Source organism: Dama dama, chromosome 20, assembly GCF_033118175.1.
Source record: "Dama dama isolate Ldn47 chromosome 20, ASM3311817v1, whole genome shotgun sequence".
Taxonomy (NCBI): Eukaryota; Metazoa; Chordata; class Mammalia; order Artiodactyla; family Cervidae; genus Dama; species Dama dama.
Window position 1 is genome coordinate 78,824,306 of NC_083700.1, and position 21,954 is coordinate 78,846,259.

The 21,954-nt window shown below is 40.4% G+C and overlaps 1 protein-coding gene across 1 annotated transcript in view; it reads right to left on the minus strand.

Moving 5' to 3' along the window:
• The window catches only part of ROR1 (receptor tyrosine kinase like orphan receptor 1), a 445,737-nt gene that overhangs the window by 11,843 nt on the left and 411,940 nt on the right, over window positions 1–21,954 (minus strand). Inside the window, exons 7-8 of the mRNA XM_061168462.1 lie at window positions 21,667–21,912; window positions 5,299–5,510 (exon numbers count right to left, since the gene is read on the minus strand). Of these exons, the coding sequence (XP_061024445.1) occupies window positions 5,299–5,510; window positions 21,667–21,912 (458 nt within the window). The remainder of the gene's footprint in view (window positions 1–5,298; window positions 5,511–21,666; window positions 21,913–21,954) is intronic.

A 21,954-nucleotide genomic window follows, 5' to 3' on the forward strand; every position in this document is an offset into this window, starting at 1 on the left:
AGGCCCAGAGAGACTCCTGGGTGCTGGGACAAAGAACTTGATAACTTGAGATTAGGTCCTCCCAGATTGCTGAATCATGATGTCAACTGGGAGCTAAAGCAATTCGAGGATGAAATTAGCATGAGAGAAAGAAAGAGGAAAGAGAACTGAAAAACATCAGAGGAGGCTCTCCTTTAGGGAGTTAAAAGAACTAGTGAAGGAAACAGGAGGAGATAGGAGGAGAGCCAAGAGAAAAAGTATTTCAAGATGGTGGCTAAGAAGAATGCTCCAGAGAAATTAAGGAGGAAGAAGACTTAGGAAAGGTCATTGGATTAAATTACATCACTAGTGATTCCCCAGAGGCCGTGTGAATAGCATGATGAGCTCAGAAGCTTCGGAGACAACGGCTTTAAAGAGTGAGACGAAAATTTATTGAGGATGTTTTAGCAATAAGTGTAGTGACACTGGATAAGGACAGGGGTTTCCAAGGGGTCCCCCAACCATAGCAGGGCTTTTTAGATGAAAGCATGTTGCTAGCAAAAGGGACTGGTCCAGGGAATACAATCAAGTGTCAGTACATTTAGCAAAGCCTGAATACTTTGGCTGGAAAGGAAAAGGAGAGGAATAGTCTGGAAGTGAAGAAATAGAAATGAGAGTTAGTTGAGAAATAAAATACATGCACTGCAGTATACATGCACAGCATACAAGCAGCACTGTTTACAAGAGCCAAGATACAGAAACAATAGGAATGTCCACTGACAGAGGTATGCATAAAGAGGATGTGGGGGGTGTGTGTGTGTATACAATGAAATATTACTCAGCCATTAAAAAGAATGAAATAATGTCATTTGCCTCAACATGGATGGACCGAGAGACTGTCATACTGAATGAAGTAAGTCAGAGAAGGAGAAATATTGTATGACATCCCTTCTGTGTGGAATCTAAAAAGAAATGATACAAATGAATTTATAAAACAGAAAGAGACTCACAGACAGAGAATGAATTTATGGTTGCTAGTGGGTGGATGGGGGGAAGGGGTAGTTAGGGAGTTTGGGATGTGTACTCTGCTATATTTAAAGTGGATAACCCACAAGGACCTACTGCATAGCCCAGGGAGCCCTGCCCAATGTTATGTGGCAGCAGGGATGGGCGGGGAGTTTGGGGAGAATGGATACATGTATGTGCATGGCTGAGTCCCTTTGCTGTTCAGCTGAAACTGTCCCAATATTATTAATTGGCTATATCCCAATACAAAATAAAAGTTTAAAAACTAAATAAAATAAAATACAGCCACCAGTTTTAGAAAGCTATAGGCAAATTTTGCTTTCCCCAAAATCTTCCTTACAATCAGCCAAGAGCTGCAGGAGTTTGACCCTGTAGCCCTCCCCGCAGTCTTCCTGCTCCTCATTTTCACACTCCTCCACCCCCTAACCTCTCTGTGGCTCTAAATCCCACGTAAGTGGGTCACATAGGGGAAGACAGAACTAGGTTAACCCTGAGCTTGAGGGGGAGGCTCTGCCCCTTTTCTAACTCCCCAGGAGGTGAGCTCCACAGCGTTCCTCCCCCAGGAGACTACTCTGTATTTCAGACATGACAGTTGGGCCAGGGTGGCAGGAGTTGGGGGGTAGGCAAAGGGAAAGAATCTGAGAGACGGGAAGTTAGGGTTTCCAGAATTATTGGAGAAGTTTCATTTTCCATAGCACATTAAAAAAAAAAAAAAAATTCCCTGCTCAGATTGTAAAATGTGTAATACAAGATAGAATAACCTACTTAGTTTCTGCATCACCAGAGTACTGTCAGAGGATTTTAAAGATGGAAAAGATAGGAGATGAACCCATCCAACAGAATGGATTGAAATCTTTTGCCTAACAAAATAAAAGGAAAATAAACAAGCAGTCCTTTGCATGAACACAGTTGACCTCTTTCTCTGAACAGCTGAGAAAATTGAGACACAGAGAGGCAAACTGGCTTCTCAGGGTCAGAGGGCAGTTAGTGGTGGGGCTGGGGAGCATCTCTATTTCCTGACTGTTCAAGGCTCAGAGTTAAGATGCCTCTCTGGTCCACTGGCTTCCTTTCCTCACATATCTGAAGGAGACTCATGCCTCATCAAATTTTTAACTTCCAACTTTCCCGTCTACCTCTCTGGGGACTCAAGCCAGATCCCATCAGCCAGTCTGTCTGGGCTGCCTATTGTGTCCTCTGTGGGTATGGATTTCTAATCTCCCAGAGAAGCCTCTTCTTAATACAAACACTCAGTGTCGGGGAGTGGGGGTAGGGGTGGGTAAAATCAGCTCAGCAAGTGGAGAGAATGGAAAGAGATAGTTTAAAACCTGAAGGGCACATTCATTTGGATAAATAAGTATGAGGCCAGGGCCGACTAGCTTCTATCCTTCATTCCTTTCTCATCCCAGCCTTGAAATATCCTTTTGATTTTATTCTGGTAGGGTGTTTGTTTTTAGGACTCTTTTCCCCCCTCTTTCTTTCTTATGTGTGTCCCTTCTTTTTAGATTTTATAGGTACATGTAATATTTATGTGTTGGTGACCTTTCAAACCAGTTTTAGAGATCAACTGTTTACATTTAGGAATTTTCTTTAAGGTCTACAAAGTCCTTTGTGCTTTTTCCAGGAAAGGCACTCAGTAAGAACCAAAACAAACAGCTGAATAAGTCAAATTTGATTGGAGCCAAATCTCTTAGGAGAGAAAGAAAAAAAAAAAACTCAGCATTTGTTTTTGTTGTTCCCTCTCCCTCCTCAACCCAGTCACATATGCTCGAGCCATTCCTACTTCCAGTCTGATTCAGAATTGCTGGTGAGCTGATTAAGGTGAAACTCTAAGCCGTGTGTTGGAAAAATCTTGACACTGGGAGATTTTGCAAGGCATGCTGAGGAAATGGTCCAGAAATGATGAAAACAATGTTTTGCTCTACCAAGTCTTAGGAAAAAATTTATCCCAGTGTATGTTACATTTGTCTCCATGACCATGGAGGACGGAGGACTGTTATTTCTTTGGCCAAATTTCCCATGTCCCTGGCAGGACTGACTGGGGCTGTATAACTCAGGCTTACAACTGTTATCCAGGCCTCCTCAGGAGCTCATTCACAAGCCAGGTGATGCCTGTGGTTAGCGTTCAGCCCAAACTGACAAATGGAGTCATATTTAGTTGTCCGTCTGGCCGCCTACTCCCTCTTCACAGCACGATTTCTTCAGTCAAAAAGTTACCATGGTGTCAGGCAAGTTCAAGGGCTTTACCTAGAGCTGAAAATCCTCTAGTCACATTTTGTCTCTTCCAGTTACTAGCTCTTTGACCTTCAGCAAGTTACTTAACTGATTTGCAGTCTCGGTTACCCTGGTTGTACAATAGTGATGATAATATCTCCCTGATGTAATGGGTGTGAGGATTAAATGAGATTATGAATGTAGAAGTTCCTAGAATAGTTTCTGAAAATTTGTGTCACTGAATGTATATTTGCTTTCTCTGTGACACCACAAACTCGCTGAGATCTTTATCTGAAAGATGATATAAATCCCAATCATCATGCATGTTGGACGTGTTGTGCTGCAAAATAAACCTCCGATAACAATGGAACTGAGTTGCAGACTGAGGCTGACCTACAAAACTGATCGTTTCTCCAGACGGAAATGACTCTTTCTATGACTCCTGCTATAGCAACAAGGAGCCCACCTCCCCAGGATGGTGGTTGCTGCACATTGACTACTGGAACCAAACTGATCTGGGTCTCACTTTCACCCAGAGTTCTGGTGTTTGTAAGGATTCTCAGCATTTCATAACGGAAATGACAGGGAAAGATTCTCATAGAACAAAGACTATTGCATTACAAGTTTGAAGTCATGGGATGTGTTAAAGGTCAACTAGGTGTGCCTCCATGAATGTACACTAATATTAACCCTTCTATTTTCTTCTATTAATTGTAAGGATTAAGAGTGCTGTGATGTAACACATTATAATGTATGTAAATTGGCCAAAAAGCAGCCAGGATATCAAGAGTTAAACCTCCCTCCCCGACCCACTCCCCAATCCACTGACTGAACTCTGTGGTCTCCAGGGTCTGTGGGTTTTTTTCTGGTAAAAATTCACACTTAAGAGAACAGTGGTTTTGCTTGGGACAGAATGCTTAATGATGAATTTTTTAGCATTTAAGAAACCCCATAGCCCTACCAACAAGTATGACTCTGCAATAGAAAACTATTTTAAGTCTTTTAAAATTAAAAACAAATATCCAACAGCAAAGCAAAGTAAGATCAAATGAGAGCTATGTGTCAGGCCCAATTATGCTACTTATTGGGTGATAGGATTGATTTGAGTGTGAAGGCATTTTTTCCTCTAAAACTGTATAAAAAAGTGATGCATCTTCTCTTTATGAGGGTCAAAAGAATAATATGGTCTCTAACCCACAGAGAAGATAAATATTTGCTGAATGAATGTTCCTATGGAGTGGGAACATGAAGAAAAAGCAGGCTTCTGTGGATGCAAGAATCCTAAATTATTTAAATGAAATCTCTTTCCCGAGAGGCCTGGGATTGAGGTGCTGGTTTTCCGGAGAGAAAGCCCCTGTTGTATTTCAGCCCCAAGATATGATGCGTGTTCCATTTAAGGGAAGGGCCAGTGACCCCGGTTTCCTTGCCAGGACCTTAAGCAACCCAAACGTTGAAAGATGTGGAGAAAAAACTAAAAGGAAGTGGATTGATTTAGCATGAGAGAGGAGAAAGCTAAGGGCTATCATAAAACAGCATTCAAATACTGTAGGAAGGACAAAACTTGTCTTAAAATATATTGAAACCAAAGAGAAAGGGATTTAGGTTAGGCATGAAATAGATTTTCTGAACTGTGGTAAAAAGCAAATAACAAAATTGACCATTAGTGTTAATACATGCACATTGTTGTGCAAGGATTTTTTCACAATGAAGTTAGTAAACAGTGTTGGCTTTCTCTCTGTGTGTCTGTTCAGCTCTTTTCAGTTTAATTGGAAGAAAATGGAATTTCATTTTTGAAAATTTAGAAAAACAGCTCACACTCTGAATCCTGAGGGGCTGGTAGAAATGATCTCATAAGGGTTACTTCCATCTCAAACTCTATGCAAGGCAGTGAGGTGATAGTCCAACCCCAAAGTGGTCACCCTGATGAAAGTATGCTCAAGCTGCCTGAGATAGTTAGAGATGCATGCTTATGCTGACAGTGCACTCCAGTACTAATACAGCTTCTAATTCTGTATCATTTGATTTCTAAGCTTGAGAGGATTATAAGTTTTGCTTTAACTTGAAGTCTATAGAATCAGCGCAGCTCAGGACTGCTAGTTTTACCTTGGGTTTATACGCGTTCAACATTGACATCTCTACATTTTGACCTCTGACATGTTTCGGTTGTCTCTGGACAGGAGGTGATGACGACTTCTGGTTATTGCGACAGACACAAATGAAGAAGAAGAGCAAAGCAATGGCCAGGGGGATGGCAACACTAGGCACCAGTATGTACAGGATTTCCATTTTATTCTTCTCCTTGGAATCCTTTGAATCTGGGTGTAGAAATGGAAGAGAACAAAAGTTATACTAGTTCAAATAACATAGATAATATTACATAGCAGAGCTTTAAAATGATCTCCTATTCTTCAATACACACAAATCTTCTGTGAGAAAAAAGAACCCTTGCTTATTACAATTTGTTTCTATCAAACCTTCAATGTAATTTATTAAAGTTGAAAAGTTTAGAGTTCAAACGTTTAAAATTGCAGAGGGACATTATGAAGACTTCGCATGTGCGTGGGTCACCTCTGTTTAGCAGCAGAGCTGCATTTCTCCAACACCTTAAAAGTTAAACGCCACATGGATGGACTGTATACATCCAGGAGTGTTAATGTGGACCACAGGGGTCTTCTTCCATTGGCCGCCAGCCCATATCAACCACAATGCACATTCCAGGAATTGTGCCCTTGTCTGGGCTGGCTTGGACATACAGGGCCAGTCCTGCATCTTCCATAATCAACATCACCAAAGAATATTGACCCCAGGGGCCACAAAGCCCCTAGCCTGAGAATATGAGGACCAGAAGTCAGGGCTAGCTCCATCTCTGCTGAGCTGTGTGACCCTGAACAAATCATTCACCTCTCTGGGTCTCGCTTTTTCTCATCCACAGAAGTGAAGTATCTGTCTGTTTTGGATGGTGTCTACAATTCCCTCTCTCACAGCATCACTGTATAACTTGACACTTTTTTGAAAGCCAAGAATTCTTCTTAAAGAGTTTCATATGAACTCAATAATTATGAGTGGTAACCCTTTGAAGTATATTTTTGAAATCTGACACATCCACTGTTACCATTGCTTGGGAAAGAATATAATATAAAAGAATATATATAAAATAACATGTATAGAAGGACACAAGGACTCATAGTTTTCTTTTTCTGATTTGAGTCTGACCATTAAACTCAATGCCCTGAGTATACACTAAAATTAATGACCTGACTGGTAGGACAAATGCAAGCATTATGGGACAGTAATTAGAGGGGCTGCATAATGATGCACCCTGATCACCAACAACGTCATCAGCTACCTAGTTTTAAGAAAATCCACAGTGTGAAAAGTCAGATTGACATAAAATTGAGAGTTGATTATTTACTTAAAAGAATTAACCATGCATCCATTCCCTCATCCTCCCATTTGTTCAGTTAGTCAATAAACAAAACTTACTACTGGCAAGCACTCCACTAGGTACTGGGAATATAGAATGAAATACAACATGTGCTTTGCTCTGAAGGAGTTCATGATTGGGTAAGGAAAACAGCGACAAGATAATTACAATACGCTATTGGAAATGCTACAAGGGAAGTAAGGATAGAGGCGTGGAGAGACCCTAAAAGTCCCTTTAAACAGTAAGCTTCCTCAACATATGTAAGTGAGAATATACTATACATAGCTTTTACTTGCACACACTTTCTTTGGGAACCTGCTGTTCAGTGAGATACAGCAGTAATTAATCACACTTTCCATAGAAACAGACTCAACATGAGAAGTTAGGAAGGGGCCCTAAAACCTGTCATCTGTGGGTTAACCCTCAGAGGAGCTGGGGGAAGGATGAAATCTGCTTGCTGAATATAATAAAAATTATTGTTTTAATATTTATTGAATGTTTTCAATCAGTGGAAAATCATGTTAGCTGTTATTATTACTATGGGCCAAGTAATGTTCTAAGCACTTTTCGTAACTCATTCATTTTATCGTCACCACCAGCCCCATGGGATAGGTACCATCCTCATCCTTGCTTTTACAGATGAGGAAGCTGAGGGGCAGGGTGGTTAATTTACTTGCCCAAGGACATGTAGCCAGTAATTCAACAGCTCGGATTCCTCTCCAGTTGGTCTTGCTTCACACCTCCTGCTCCAGTACTACACTAGACCACCAGTCATTTGAGAGTGGCTGTTGTTTTGCACCTATTTTCCTGGGGAAGGTTTTCTCTTGTTTCATGGAAGTAGGAAGGAAGGAGGCCTAAAAGGTAGGGACTAACACTGAAGCTTCGCCAGGTATGATGCTTTTGAACGCTCCACTCGTACACTGTGGCAGGTGAGCATAAACCCAGGCGTCTCTGAAGGTTGTTCTAATCATACTAGTCATTGGGAACTGGGTTTTGGATGTTGTAATAACACCTATTTCTGCATGTCTGTGGGTGGGTGGACAGACTGAGGGAAAGGGATGGCTATATCTCTTAATCTATCTATCCAGCCACTTTATACAACAACGGGGATTATGTTTTAGAGCGAGAAATCTCTGAAGACGGACTTTTTCATTATCTGTGTACCCTTGAGTAGGCATGTGGCTTCTCTGAGCAAACTCATCTGTAAAATAGGACTCTTTCAGAAAACTGTTATAAACCACAAGTGAAGAAACATGGCAAGTATCTATTCTAGTTCCTGTTATAGCTCAATCACACAATGTTTACCCTCCACCTTTAGAGTAGGAAGATTCAGGGAATAAAACTTTGGGCTAGAAATTCTAAATAACAGTAAGCCAGAAACCTCTCTCTAACCTCAATTATTCAAGGGGGATAATAATACCTGCTCTGCCAACCTTGTTTAGTTCATATGAGAGAGGATAGTCAGCAAAGAGTCTGGGAAAACTGAAAACTGTTGAGTAGTTATTCAATGCTGTTATTATTATTATTTGGAGAAGGAAATGGCAACCCATTCCAGTATTCTTGCCTGGAAAATCCCATGGACAGAGGAGCCTGGTGAGCTACAGTCCATGGAGTCACAAAGAGTCGGACGTGACTTGAGCGACTAACACTTTTATTTTTATTATTATTATTAATTTTTTTGGAGTATAATTTGCCTTACAATTTTTTGTTAATTTCTGCTGTAAAGCAATGGAACAGGATAGAAGGTCCAGAAATAAACCATTGCATCTATGATTATTATTAACATTATAAAACACTTTCAAGTTTCTCAGGCCCCTAGAGGGGGAAGTGCCTCTTGTTATTCTTGGATTTTCAGTGAAATCATTTTGAGGGTAAGATTACAAAAGGAATGAGGTTAATTTAGCACGAATGTAAAGTTAGTCATTTTTCTGGCCACATATTTAGCAACAAGAGAAACTAGGGTCCTCACCTGTCTGGCAAACAAAGGAGCCTATTCTGTACTCACTCCATATCAGATTATTCATGGAACGCCTTTGACTGTAAACGGGAGGTCTGGGACAAATCCCCGTGTAGGTCTGCCGGAGAACAAACTTCAAGAAGCTAAATCCTTTAAACATTGTCAAACTTGGCTCCCTCTGATTACACTGAGGATATGCAAATGAGGACAGTGTCTTCTTGCCAAGTGAAATAATCAAGCAGAACACTACGTGGTCGTGTTGGAAGTGACAGAAAACAAATTCAGGCCCATTGTAAGTCTTACTGACTACACGCTTCCTTTCCCACACGGCTCTCTGCACTTGGCCAGAAGGGGAGTCACTGTCTGGCTCAAAAAACTTCATATAAAAACATTCCACAGAACAACTAACCTTACTCATGGAAAATTAGAAAACTAACATTTGCCCAACCTCTTTCTAATGTCCTACCATTTTTATTCCTCATTTTAACCCCACACTTTGGATTATCTTGTTTTCTATTTTTTTTTTTTAAGTCTTTCTTGAACTTGTTACACTATTGCTTCTGTTTAATGTTTTGCCCTCTTGGCAGAGAGTCATGTGGGATCCTAGCTCCCCAACCAGGGGTTGAACCCGAATCCCTCATGTTGGAAGGCAAAGTCCTAACCACTGGACCACCAGGGAAGTCCAGGTTATCTTGATTTCACACACAGGGAAACTGAGGCTGAGAAAGGATAAATTTGCCAAAGCTTGAACTGTGGTGTTGGAGAAGACTCTTGAGAGTCCCTTGGACTGCAAGATCGAAACCAGTCAATCCTAAAGGAAATCAACCCTGAATATTCATTGGAAGGACAGATGCTGCAGCTGAAGCTCCAATACTTTGGCCATCTGATGCAAAGAGCTGACTCATTAGAAAAGACCCTGATACTGGAAAAGATTGAAGGCAGGAGGAGAAGAGGTCGACAGAGGACAAGATGGTTGAATGGCATCACCAACTCAATGGACATGAGTTTGAACAAGCTCTGGGAGATGATGAAGGACAGGGAGGCCTGGTGTGCTGCAGTCCATGGGGTCACAAAGAATTGGACACCACTGAGCGGCTGAACAACAGAGGAAGTGGGGGAGTCAGGGCTGGAATGAAAGTCTGTCTGTCTTTGATGCCTCTGTGCTTTTTAAATTATATGACTAATAAAAATCAAAATACTATATGGAATTGTTTTTCATCATTCTTGTTAAGATTCCAAGATTCCTTCTAAGTAAGGACTAATATCTAGTGGGAGTTATACTATTAAAAAGAATCACATAAGAACAATGGACATTATTCTTACTATTCATTTTAAAGGGTAATAGACACCTCTGAGGCACTGCAAAGAAAATTGGCTGAAAATTAGAATGGGGAAGATTTTTAAAACTTTGGAATAACTGTTTAAAAGTTAAATGCACATATTAGTTACATCAAGTTAAATACTTGGGATTTTTGAAACCAACAATTTAGCCTGGATCACATGATTAATTTTCTTTTTTAAAATCAACAATTTGGTATCACAGTTCACATCTGACATTCCTATTTTGTTTTTACAATGATATTCAATACTTTGATTAGTAATTAAATATAATGGAGAAAACACTTCTTTCTTCTCTTGGCGCTTACAGCAAGGTAAACACGATTTCTCATTCAAGAGGTACTTTTATGAAGTGAAACATCATCTGGGATATTACTTTGAGTTAAAAAAAGAAAGTACTCAGATCTTAAATCTGGCAAAGGTGGGAAGAAGTCTTACAGAACCTTAGAATTCAAAGGAAATTAAACAAGTTGAATTATGGTCTTGTCTGAAAAAATTTAAAATACCATAGAAAACAAACAGAGGAGCCACCATTTATTATTTGAAAACTACAAAATAAGTGGGCCTGTGGCAGATGGGGGCCTGCACTGGTGATATTTAAGCAAGTACCTGGAAACTGAAGAAAGAAAGGTGGCAAATAGGCCTTCAGTTGGCGCACTGGGCCCAGCCACTAGCTCTCTTGACTTAATGATAGAAATACTAAGTAGATGATCTATTGCCTTATGTATTCTCAAATGAATTCTTTAAAAGACTCTGAATAGCCCATATACAGTGATTAACATTTTTCTCCTTGGAAAATGTTTTAACCACATTAAGTTAGGGGCAGCAACTCATTTGTGAGTCCTTGAGAAAAACCTTAGTAACTGGAATCCACACAAGTTCACTAAAAGTTTCTTTAAATCTTGGGGCCTCCATTTTCTACAAAAGGAAAGAGTTGGGCTAATCTTTTAAATGAAAACATTTTTCCTTAAAAATCATGGTAAAAAAAACATGTAAGAAAATTTACCATCCTAACCATTTGGAAGTGTACATTTCAATAGTGTAAAGTATATTCATAATATTGTACAGATCTCCAGAATTTTTTCGTTTTGCAAAACTGAAACTCTGTACTCATTGAATAGCAATTCTCCATTTTCCCCTCCCCCCAGACCTTGGCAACCACCATTCTACCATTTGTTTCTAGGAACTAGACTACTTTAGATATCTCATGTAAGTGGACTCAAATGGCATTTGTCTTTTGGTTGGCTTGCTTTACTCAGAATAACGTCCTCAAGGTTTATCCATGTTGTTGCATGTGACAAGACTTTCTTCTTTTTCAAGGCTGAACCATGTTCCATTGTATATAAGTACCACATTTTTTTTTTTTTTTCACCCATTCATCTACTGTTGGCATTGACTTGTTTTCTGCTTTTAGGTATTGTGAATAATGCTGCGATGAACATGGGTGTGTAAATATCTTTTTGAGATCTTGCTTTCAGTTTTTTTGGATGTATACTCAAAGTGGGATTGCTGGATCATATGGTTATTCTATTTTTAACTTTTTGAGGAATATCCATACATTTTCTATAGTCACCACTACAACATTTTGCCTTTCTACCTACAGTGCAAAATGGTCCTAATTTCTCCACATCTTTACTAACATTTGCTATATTCTATTTTTTGATAGTGGCCATCTTAATGGATATGAGATGAGATATCATTGTAGTTTTGATTTGCATTACTTTAATTATTTTAATTATTAAGTGATATTGAGCATATTTTTATAATGCTTCTTGACCATTTGTATATCATCTTTGGAGGAATGTCTAAGTCCTTTGCTAACTTTTTAGTTGAGCTAATTTTTAAGGAGCTATATACTCTTTGGATCAAAGGGGAAAAAAAACAAATGAAGCATGCAATAAAAGTCTTAAAATTTCAATAAGAGATGACACCAGATGTTAAAAACTAGTTCTGGTACACACACTTGTTCCTTACTAGCTTTTTATTTTCCCCCAATTTAAAGTAGTGGCTCACGATTAAGAAAAAAAAGATATCAAGATCCAATAGGTTCTATAACATTGAATGTCTTTCATCTTTGATAGGATTATTTTGGAGTGATAGGACAAACATGTTTAAACTTTAGCAAAACGTTTGATCAAGTGATTCATGATATCCTTATGGACAAAAGATGGAGTACTAGATAATAATATCAATAGATGGATTTGTACTTCATCACATGGCTATACTCTAATAATCAGCAAACAACATCAAATTATAGAAGGCTATCCTTGAGAGGACCTGCCTGTTCAACACTGTCATCAACTACTTGATGATGACATGTTTATCAAACTTGAAGTGGCCTGAATCTAAGAAAGATAATTAGTTGACTACAGAAATAAAATTTTAGAGGATCATACACAACAGGTTAGAATAATGACCCTCAAACCACCCGTGGAAATTTTATAATATGATAACTTGGAGTTAGGTTAAAGCCGTGCTTAGAAAAGTCCATGATTCAACAGATCTACTAAATAATTTTTGATATAACCAAGCTAAAAACAAAAAAAAAAAAAGAAGACTCATAAGTTTTAGTGAAGACTTGAAGGCTCCGTTGGATTCAGCAACAGCATGATGAAATTTCTGAAAAGAATTTCATAGCTGGCACTTACAGCAATGAAACACCCTTCATTGGCAGGACTGAGTCATGGTCAAGAATCACGGTCCTCTTCTGATCTGTTCTGGTTAAAAGATGTCAAAAATTGTTTCAACTCTAAGAGTCATGTTTTTTAAGAAGGATTTTGGAGGAGCAAGAAACATGCAGAGAGGAGGATCGGTAAGGAAAGTTGGGAGGAGCTATATGCTCTTTGGATCAAAGGAGAAAAAAAATGAATGAAGGATGCAATAAAAGTGTTAAAATTTCAATAAGAGATGACACCAGATGTTAAAAACCAGTTCTAGTACACACACTTGATCCTTACTAGCTTTTTATTTTCCCCCAATTTAAAGTAGTGGCTCACATTTAAGAAAAAAGAAAAAAAATCAGGAGATTTCACATACAAGTTTCGGCTTCTGGCATACAAAGGCAGATTTGAATAAGGGGAGCCAGCACATAACTTTGATTAGAGTGATAACCTTGTCTCTGCAGGTCTCTGGCATGTTCAAGCAGGGGTTGTTTGATTTCTATATTCCTTTAAGATGCTCTGATTTTATAAACGGAGTTGACATACCTTACTTAGACTTCCACTGAACTTTGGACTCTCTTACGAAGCAACTGATTTAAAGCCAGTGATGAATACTTCCCCTAAGTGTCCCTAGCTCACCGATTCTAGTCTTAGTCATTTTCTATCCAGCTCTATGCTGAGGCTGATCTCTATGCACAGGATTAATGGGACTCTGGCTTCCAGTTAGATCCAGCTCTTGGGAGGCACTGGCATGATAAAAAGAACCCCAGGGCAAGAAGAGAGAGGATGGTTGGTGTGTTTATTCCTCTGGCTCCCTTCCTGTTGGGTTGCAGAGGCTTGCCTGCCTGCCTCTACCAAAGGCCACAGCAGACACTGGACAGCCCTCTCTTCAGCCTTGGCTGTGCTCTATGGGGAGGGGTAATCGATTCTTATTGACTCTCCAGGCCTAGAATGGTATTGCTTCACTCCTGTTAGCCCCAGGTCCTGCCTCTTATTGGTTTACCCTAATTCTGCCAACACCTTTAAAAACCATATCTTTATAAAATTCTCCTTAGTCTATTCACTTGTGCTTTTTGTTTCCTGCCAGAATCTTGACTGATGCAAAGCCAGTAACAACAATCACCAGGGTGTTACAGCAGAGTTCTGTCACTGAAAGTTCAAGATGACAAGGAGCACTTCCTATCGGCATGGGGGTGGGCCCAAAGAGTTAAAGGCCTCCAAAAGCTTCTTGTTAGAGTAGCTGACACACTAGGTAAGTGACTCAATATACACTGGGGACAATAAAATTAATAAAAATCCTTTTACAGAAAATTATTTTATGTTGAAACATGTTTGTGAAACATGACTCAGTTATAAGTTTTTGGTAACTATTGTTCTTTACTTTGCTGAAAATATACAAAGGCTGGAGACCAAAGTACATCTTGAAAATCTCTGGAGCACAAAAATAACTCTTCCGGAAAACTTCAAACTATACAAAGCAGTGCTCTATTCCCTCCTCTGCTCCCCTTCCCCAACATCCAATCCACTGTAATGTTCAATTTTGGTTTGAAGAAATGGCTGAAAGACAAATTGCCTTACAACAGGTCTTCTATGAAATATGGGAGAAGGCTGCTGACAGAGTGAGTTAAAAACTGCAGTGTTCGCAATCTGGAAAACATCTGCCTTGCCCCAAACTGTAAACCACCACGTTGGAGAAAATGGTTTGTGACAAAGCAGAACCCAGGGTGGGTGTTTGTAAGGTTATGGGACAAGTCAGGGCTATTCAGGCATAGAACTGGGCAACGTGCCCTTTGGCAAACTGGTGCAAGCCAAGGACTTAAAAGGAAATACAAAAGCAACAGGCCAGGTATGAAAACTCCATATGGAGCCAAATGGCTCACTACTTTTCTTATCAATGGGTACTCTTTGGTGAAGCTGGTTTAAGAGTAAAAACAACACCACTGTTTGGAAGCTCTGGTTCTTTGGTGGAGGAAGAAACCTTTATTTAGCAGTAACTCAAACACACTGGCCTGTCTAGTAGAAGAATCAAGACTCATCTAGGTGGAAATAAAGGGCTAAGGTTTGAATATGAAAACATGAATGCAATCAAGGTTCTGCCTCCTCACTACAATTCAAAAAAAGAAACAAATAGGGGATCTTAATTAGTTGGGAAGACAGAAAATATGGACCAAGGGAAACGGCCAAATCAATGCAAAAGGAGCTCCCAGAGAAGTAGACATTTTTCCCAGTTTCCCTCTCAGAGCTGCATAAAACAGCAATGATAAGGGCTACAGTGAAACTGTGAGTTGGGAGGTGTGCCTAGGTACCAGTTGGAAAGAACATAGCAAACGTTTCTCTTTCGACTTCGTTTCCACCCAGTCCACAGTATTTGGCTTGGAAGGTGGCCACAGGGACTAGAGGTGAAAACATAGCAAATGAAGGTTTGCAGGCAGGATCTCAGGGAAGATGGCCAACTCTGAGGACTGGGAACCCAGGGCTGCCAGGAAGGGAGGAGACTTAGGACTTAACGGGAAAAGGGCAAATGATGTGAGGCCTGGGTGGAGCTGCCAGGGGAACTAGTCCCTATCAGGCTGACACTAACAAGAACACCCTGGGGTCTCAGAGTAGATGTCTTATGGCTGGGGGCTCCATTCCTACATCTGCGCAGCTTCAAGTAAGAAAATCAAAGACGTAGAGAGGGACTTCCCTGGTGACTTGGTGGATAAGAATCCACCTGCCAACGCAGGGGATATGGATTAGATCCCTAGCCAGGGAAGATTTCACATGCCGCAGAGCAACTAAGTCCGTGCGCCACAACTAATGAAGCCCGTATACCTAGAGCCTGTGCTCAGCAACAAGAGAAGCCACCACAATGAGAAGCCCGTGTACCACAACTAGAGAGTAGCCCCCAGCTCACCGCAATTAGAGAAAAGCCCACACATTAACAAAGATCCAGCATGGACAAAAATAAATAAGCAAACAAACAAATATTAAGAAAAAAGATGACCTAGAGAGCTCATAAGGATCAAAGGGGAAAGGAAAACAATAAAGGAATGCTTATTCTTCTGAATAAGATAGAATTTGTTCTTTAAGTAGCTGTAGCATGGTGGACACAGGCTGGACCTTGAATCCTGTGGACCCAATCTTGTCTTTAGTAAAAACAACATGGTCTCAGCATCTCCATTAGTAAAATGGAGGCAATACCTTTAACCTGTGGTTATTATGAGGGTTAACTCGAGCATCAGTTACTGAGCATCAGCTAAGTCATAGGCCAGATGCTATTGTAAAGAACTTCACACAGTGTTCAACCAATAGCAAACATTAGCACACACAGAAAAGCACAGGAACACTGGGAACTATGGTGTTTAAAGTGATTTGTATTTTCCCCCCTCTGATTCTTCTACTAGATTGTAAGCTACAGGAGGGCACGGCTTGTTCATAAAATCTAAAGCATAGTAGAAGGTCAATATACATACATTGGTTTCAGTAAGTGAATGAATAAATAATAACTGTTCTAATTGCTGGATACCTGGGATAGGAAAGAAAAGACAGGGAAGATGAGAGCTCAAGTCTGGCTCAAACTTCTTTTGTTCTTTCCCCTTCTCCAGGCACTGCCTGGGCTCATGCACACAGCCCTAGCTAAGCCAATTCCCAGAATTCACAGCAGACATATTTGGTTGTGTTTAATTTTATGTTCTGTCTTAGAGTAAAAGTTCACAGATAAAACGATCTGGGGCACACTGTTCTCAAATGCCTTTATTCTAGAAACTATAACAAATGCTCACATTCTGCATTTAATTAGGTCTATACTTCTTTCAGCCTTACTTAGTTGAAATGAAAACAAAAGATATCAGTAGGAAAATGAGAAACCCCATGGAGATTTTGAAACCTCTTTAACTTTGACTTAACTAAAGAATGCAGGAACATTCCCATGAGATTCCATCCCCTTGGAGAGGAAGGAGGAAAAGGACTCATTGCAAATATGCCCCAAAAGCCTACACCTCATTATAAGATACAAAGTTATTCTCCATATCTCTATCACCAATCTATCAATCTATCTATCTATCCATCCATCTACCCACCTACCTATTCATATACACAAACACACACAGATATAAATCATAGAATTTACAAGACAGGCTATAGCTTTGAATCCTGGGTCCACTTCTTATTAATCGTGTGGCTTTGGACAAGTTATTTAACCTAAGTTTCATTTTTCTCTTCTTGGGTAAAATAAAACCTAACTCATACAGTTATAGAGCTGCTATACATGAGACAATGCATTAAAAAAAAAAACCCTTCACATAGTGGCTCTTTGTAAGCAATCAATAAATGGTAACTGGTATTTGATATTGTTATTCTATAGCTTAACTTATATAATTTATACAGTATATACAATATACTATATTCTATAGTCTAAATTGTGTAATGCTAATTCAGTCTCAGAGTTTCCCAAGCCTGGCACTACTGGCGTTTTGGGCTGGATAATTCTTTGTGTGGGCTGTTCTATGCATTCTGGGGTGTTCAGTAGAATCCCTGGCCTCTTCACGACAGAAGTCAGCAGCATTCCCCCACGCTTCCCTAGTGACTCAATGTCAAAGAATCTGCCTGCCAATGCAGGAGGCACAGGTTTGATCCCTGGGTCAGGAAGATTCCCTGGAGAAGGAAATGGCAACCCACTCCAGTATTCTCGCCTGGGAAATCCCATGGACAGAGGAGCCTGGTGGGCGACATACAGTCCATGGAGTCACAAAGAATCAGACACAACTTAGTGACTCAACAACAACAACAACAAAGGTTTCCCCAACCCCACTCAGTTGTGATGACCAAAATATCTCCAGATATTGCTAAATGTTCCCTGGAAGGCAAAACTTCCCCTGTTTGAGAACCACTGGTATAGAACAAAGAGTGAGTGGCCCCAGAGACAGGAGACCTGGTTTCTATTAACTCATTTGTGTTCTTGGGTAAGTCCTACCACTTCCCTAGACCTTGGCTGTCTCATATGTTAAAATAGGGCAGGAAATTCCTACTTTATCTTTCATGATTTTTTAAGGATGAAATGAGAAAAAAAGCAAATGCTCTAAAGAAATGTTATAAAAGTAGGATTCTGTATGATTACTTTGTTAGAGGTGGGCTATTGAGGGGCAATTACAAGAAGCCTCATCTTGGAACAACAGCTGATGCCGACCTACTCTCTTCTGTAATTCATACCCTAGGGAGCCGCTAGCCTCTCAGCAGCTGTTTATTGATCACATGTCAAGGATTCCCTGTTCCTTTAATGGATGTATTTGTGGCTTGGCCTGAAGAATTCAAAAGGAACTGTTTTCTTTCAAAATGAAATGAAAATGTCCTTTTAAAAAAATTATTATTATAAGTGATGAAAACTGGCTTGTCATCTGTAGATTTACCTTTCATCTAAATTTCTCTCTCACGTGACTAGAATTAACCAGTCCTCAGAATTCTGCAGATTGATATTCAGAAAGAAATATCTTAGGGTTTCCAACATCACTGAACTGATTAATACTATAATAATATACTGAGAAGCACTGTGATGGATTTCTTCATCAGCAAGGGAACGAGTTTTGATGTCATATCATGTTATGGGAATCAGTGTACTGAAATCCAGAGGTGGAGCCCATTGTCATCCTTTTATTTATTTCTGGAAGATCTTTAAATGGGAAATAGCAGAGTGTCTGGGAAAAGAGCATGAACTTTGAGTTTGGTCGGAGCTATTTGTAAATAGATGAGCTATATGTAAATATATGTAAATAGATAACTCATAGCAAGGTCCAATGCTATGAGTTATCTCATTTAGATATATACCTTGGTGGGATATGTTAATAACATCTGTCCCACAATGTGGTGATGAATTTTAGATGGAGATGAAGATGTAAAGCACAAAGCACCATGCAGGCACATGGTAGATAACATAGGTGGTCTTTCTCTGTCTAAGGTCTGAAAGACTGTTCAAGGGTTTCTTTCATCCCTTAGAGAGTGTTTTCGGTCTGATTGCCTAAAGAATGCTGCTGAAATGAAAATCAATACTTTCTAGGTATCAAGTCTTGACTTAAACTAATTGTGATAAAGCTTGAATCCGATTATCAACAAATCTTCCAGCTCATGAGTAAATTATCTCCCTACTTTTTTTAAAAAATTGTATTCCAGTATAGTTGATTTATAGTGTTGTGTTAATTTCTGCTGAGAGAAAGGGACTCAGTTAATACATGTGTATCTTCTTTTCATTGGATACTGAACGTAGTAACCTGTGCTAACAGTAGGACTTTGCTGTTTATCCAGCCAATGTATACTAGTTTGCATCCACTAATCCCAAACTCCCAATCCTTCCCTCCTACCTCCCTCTCCCTCTTGGCTACCACAAATCTGTTCCCTATGTCTGTGTATTTCCCTACTTCAGATGAGGATTGCAGTTGGAAATTGTGGGTCAGAAGTCACCCACAGGACGATGGTGTTCACCCGGAGTCAAGTGAACAATGCATTTTTTTTCCTTAAAATAATTCATTTGGTTTCCTTAAGGACACAGATCAGTCTCCTAAGACAGCACAGTGGAGTAGCAGGAAGATGAGTCAGACAGACTAGTGGGTAACTCTGCTGTTGTCTGAGCCTCAGTTTCTTCATGAGCAGTATGTGCTGTGCTCACTGTCGTGTCTCATTCTTTGCGATCCCATAGACTGTAGCCCACCAGGCTTCTCTGTCCATGCGGATTCTCCAGGCAAGAATACTGGAGTGGGTTGCCATGCCCTCCTCCAGGGGATCTTCCCAACCCAGGGATCGAACCCAGGTCTCCCTGATTGCAGGCGGATTCTTTACTATCTGAGCCACCAGGGAAGGGTTAATAATACCCGTCTTGGTCTCAGGGAGAGGATGAGTATAAGTAAAGCCTTGGAAACCCCAAGAATGATGTCTGGCACGTGGGAAGTGCTCAGTAATTGTTGCCATTATCCCTGGCTTTCTGGCAGATCTTCACACCTACCTGATGTAGGAGAAGGGATGGGGCAATTAAGTAAGTGATTATAACTCTCCTTTTCATGTTGAATATAGCATGTGGGAAAACCATAAATTTTAAGTGCTCATCATTTAAAAATTACAGAATAATTTTCTTTGAAGTTTCCAATGGTGGCTCTGGAAGAGTAAATGTCATAACTGGTTCTTTATGCTACATATGAAGGCATTTTAAAGCCTAATGACATGAAAAAGGTCTGGTTACCTCTTTTTCAAACTGAGCATGGTGAACCATCCCTAAAACCATTTTGCAGGGGAAGACAATATTGCACAACAGGTAACATGTAAGAATGAAACTATAGTATAATGGTTTCCCCAATTTTCATCACTGAGAATTCTTTCACTATTTTTGCTACTTTCCCCTAATGATCTCTGTGGTGTATTGTGTATTTCAGCTTCCTGTTCTTGGTTTCGCGGCATTTGTGCTAACTTCTACTGTATCACACATACCACATTGCGATTGTTATATGAATCACATTTTTTCTTTTTTCAACCTCCCTACTCCACAACAATATTTGCTGAGAACAAGCATTTCTCTGTATGTGCAGTGAGTACGTGCGTGCGCAGTCTGTTCAGTCATGCCTGACTCTGTGAGACCCCGTGGACTGTAGCCTGCCAGGCTCCTCTGACCGTGGAATTATCCAGGCAGGAATACTGGAGTAGGTTGCCACGCCCTCCTCCAGGGGATCTTCCCGACCCAGGGATGGAAAGTGTATCTCCTGTGCCTCCTGCATTGGCAAGTGGGTTCTTTATGACCAGAGCCATCTGGGAAGCCTGCTATACGTGTATGCCTACGTGCTCACTTGCTCCAGTCACGTCTGACTGTGACCCTCTGGACTATAGCCCACCAGGCTCCTCTGTCCATGGGCTCTTCAGGCAAGCATACTGGAGTGGGTTGACACGCCCTCCTCCAGGGGATCTTCTCTACTCAGGGATCAAACCCAGGTCTCCTTCATGGCAGGCAGATTCATTACTTCTGAGCCAGTGCAGAAGCCCCCTATATGTGTATATTACATACTAATTACAATTAATTCCTCTTTATATATATACTGACTACATAAAAATTACACAAGAAAATATTTATTAAACATTTACTATTTTCCAGACATCATAGAGTTTTTCAGTTAACAACTTACTTATTCTCTTAAGAAACCCTAAACGTAAATCATTATTATTTCCATTTTACTGGAGTGGCTTTCCTATGACATCCTAATACTCCTCCTATGCCTGGAAAACTCAGTGATGTTATTTATGAGAACTATAATCAGAAGACGAATCATTAAAAAATCATTTGAAACTCCTGGTATCACCAACATTTTCATTCTCTTTCTCTTACCCTTCAAACATTTTCTAGAAAAAGGAACAAACTGATTCAGAAATTTCATTTTCTTCCTATACTTCTGCAGTATAAAAGAATAAGGCAAAGGACACAGCTTATCCATAGGTTGCCCTGGATCCCTGAGTACAGGCTATAGATTCATCCTCCCTTGTGGGTTTTCCCAAGGACACAGAAAAAACGATTCTCTTTCTGCTTCTAATACACCTGTTGTGCTAAAAAAAAGTACACTTGGACATGGATCATCGTGGGTAACATCTCACTTCATGAATGACTGTGATACACTGCTTCTCCTGTACTTCCAGAGAGATGGTGCCTGTTTTACCCACTAACACAACGGCAGCAGGAATAAAAGTAGTTTCCTCCTTGAGAGAGTGCTTTGGTACCCAAAAAGGTATTTTCTGCTCAGACAGCAAAGTTTATCTATCCTATAAACAGAGTTAGAGATCAAACATTATCAACCTCCTTTGCTCCCTTATATGATTCTCTCAAGGGAAAGGGCATAGAGCTTTTAAAGCGGGGTCCCCAACCTCTGGGCTCCAATGCCTGATGCTCTGAGGAGAAGCTGATGTAATAAGAATAGAAATAGAGTGCACAATAAATGTAATGCCCTTGAATCATCCCAAAACCATCCCCCCCCTCCATTGCCTGGACTGTGGAAGAACTGTCTTCCGCAAAGCAGGTCCCTGGTGCCAAAAAGGTTGGGGACCACTGTTTCAAAGTGACTGAAGCCATGAAAGGCAGGGATAGTATTTACCACATGCTGGGATGTCGCACAGGTCAAACTTATAGTTTTCATCCAAGGTGAAGCACCAGGGCGCTTCCTTCTGATTTCCCGGGTTGCGGCAGTAGGAGTGTCCTCCGTTCAGCTCTGGGAAGCGGAGGGCGGTGAAGGTGTGAGTGTGGGGATACTGGGAATTCCAGGGCTGGCACTGGCGCCCCGATTTGGTCACACTGACGGTGCCCCGGTAGTCCACGCCTGTGCTGTTATAGCACTTGTGATCTGAAATACACAAAAGAAGAGCCCAAACTGTGAGAAAGAGAA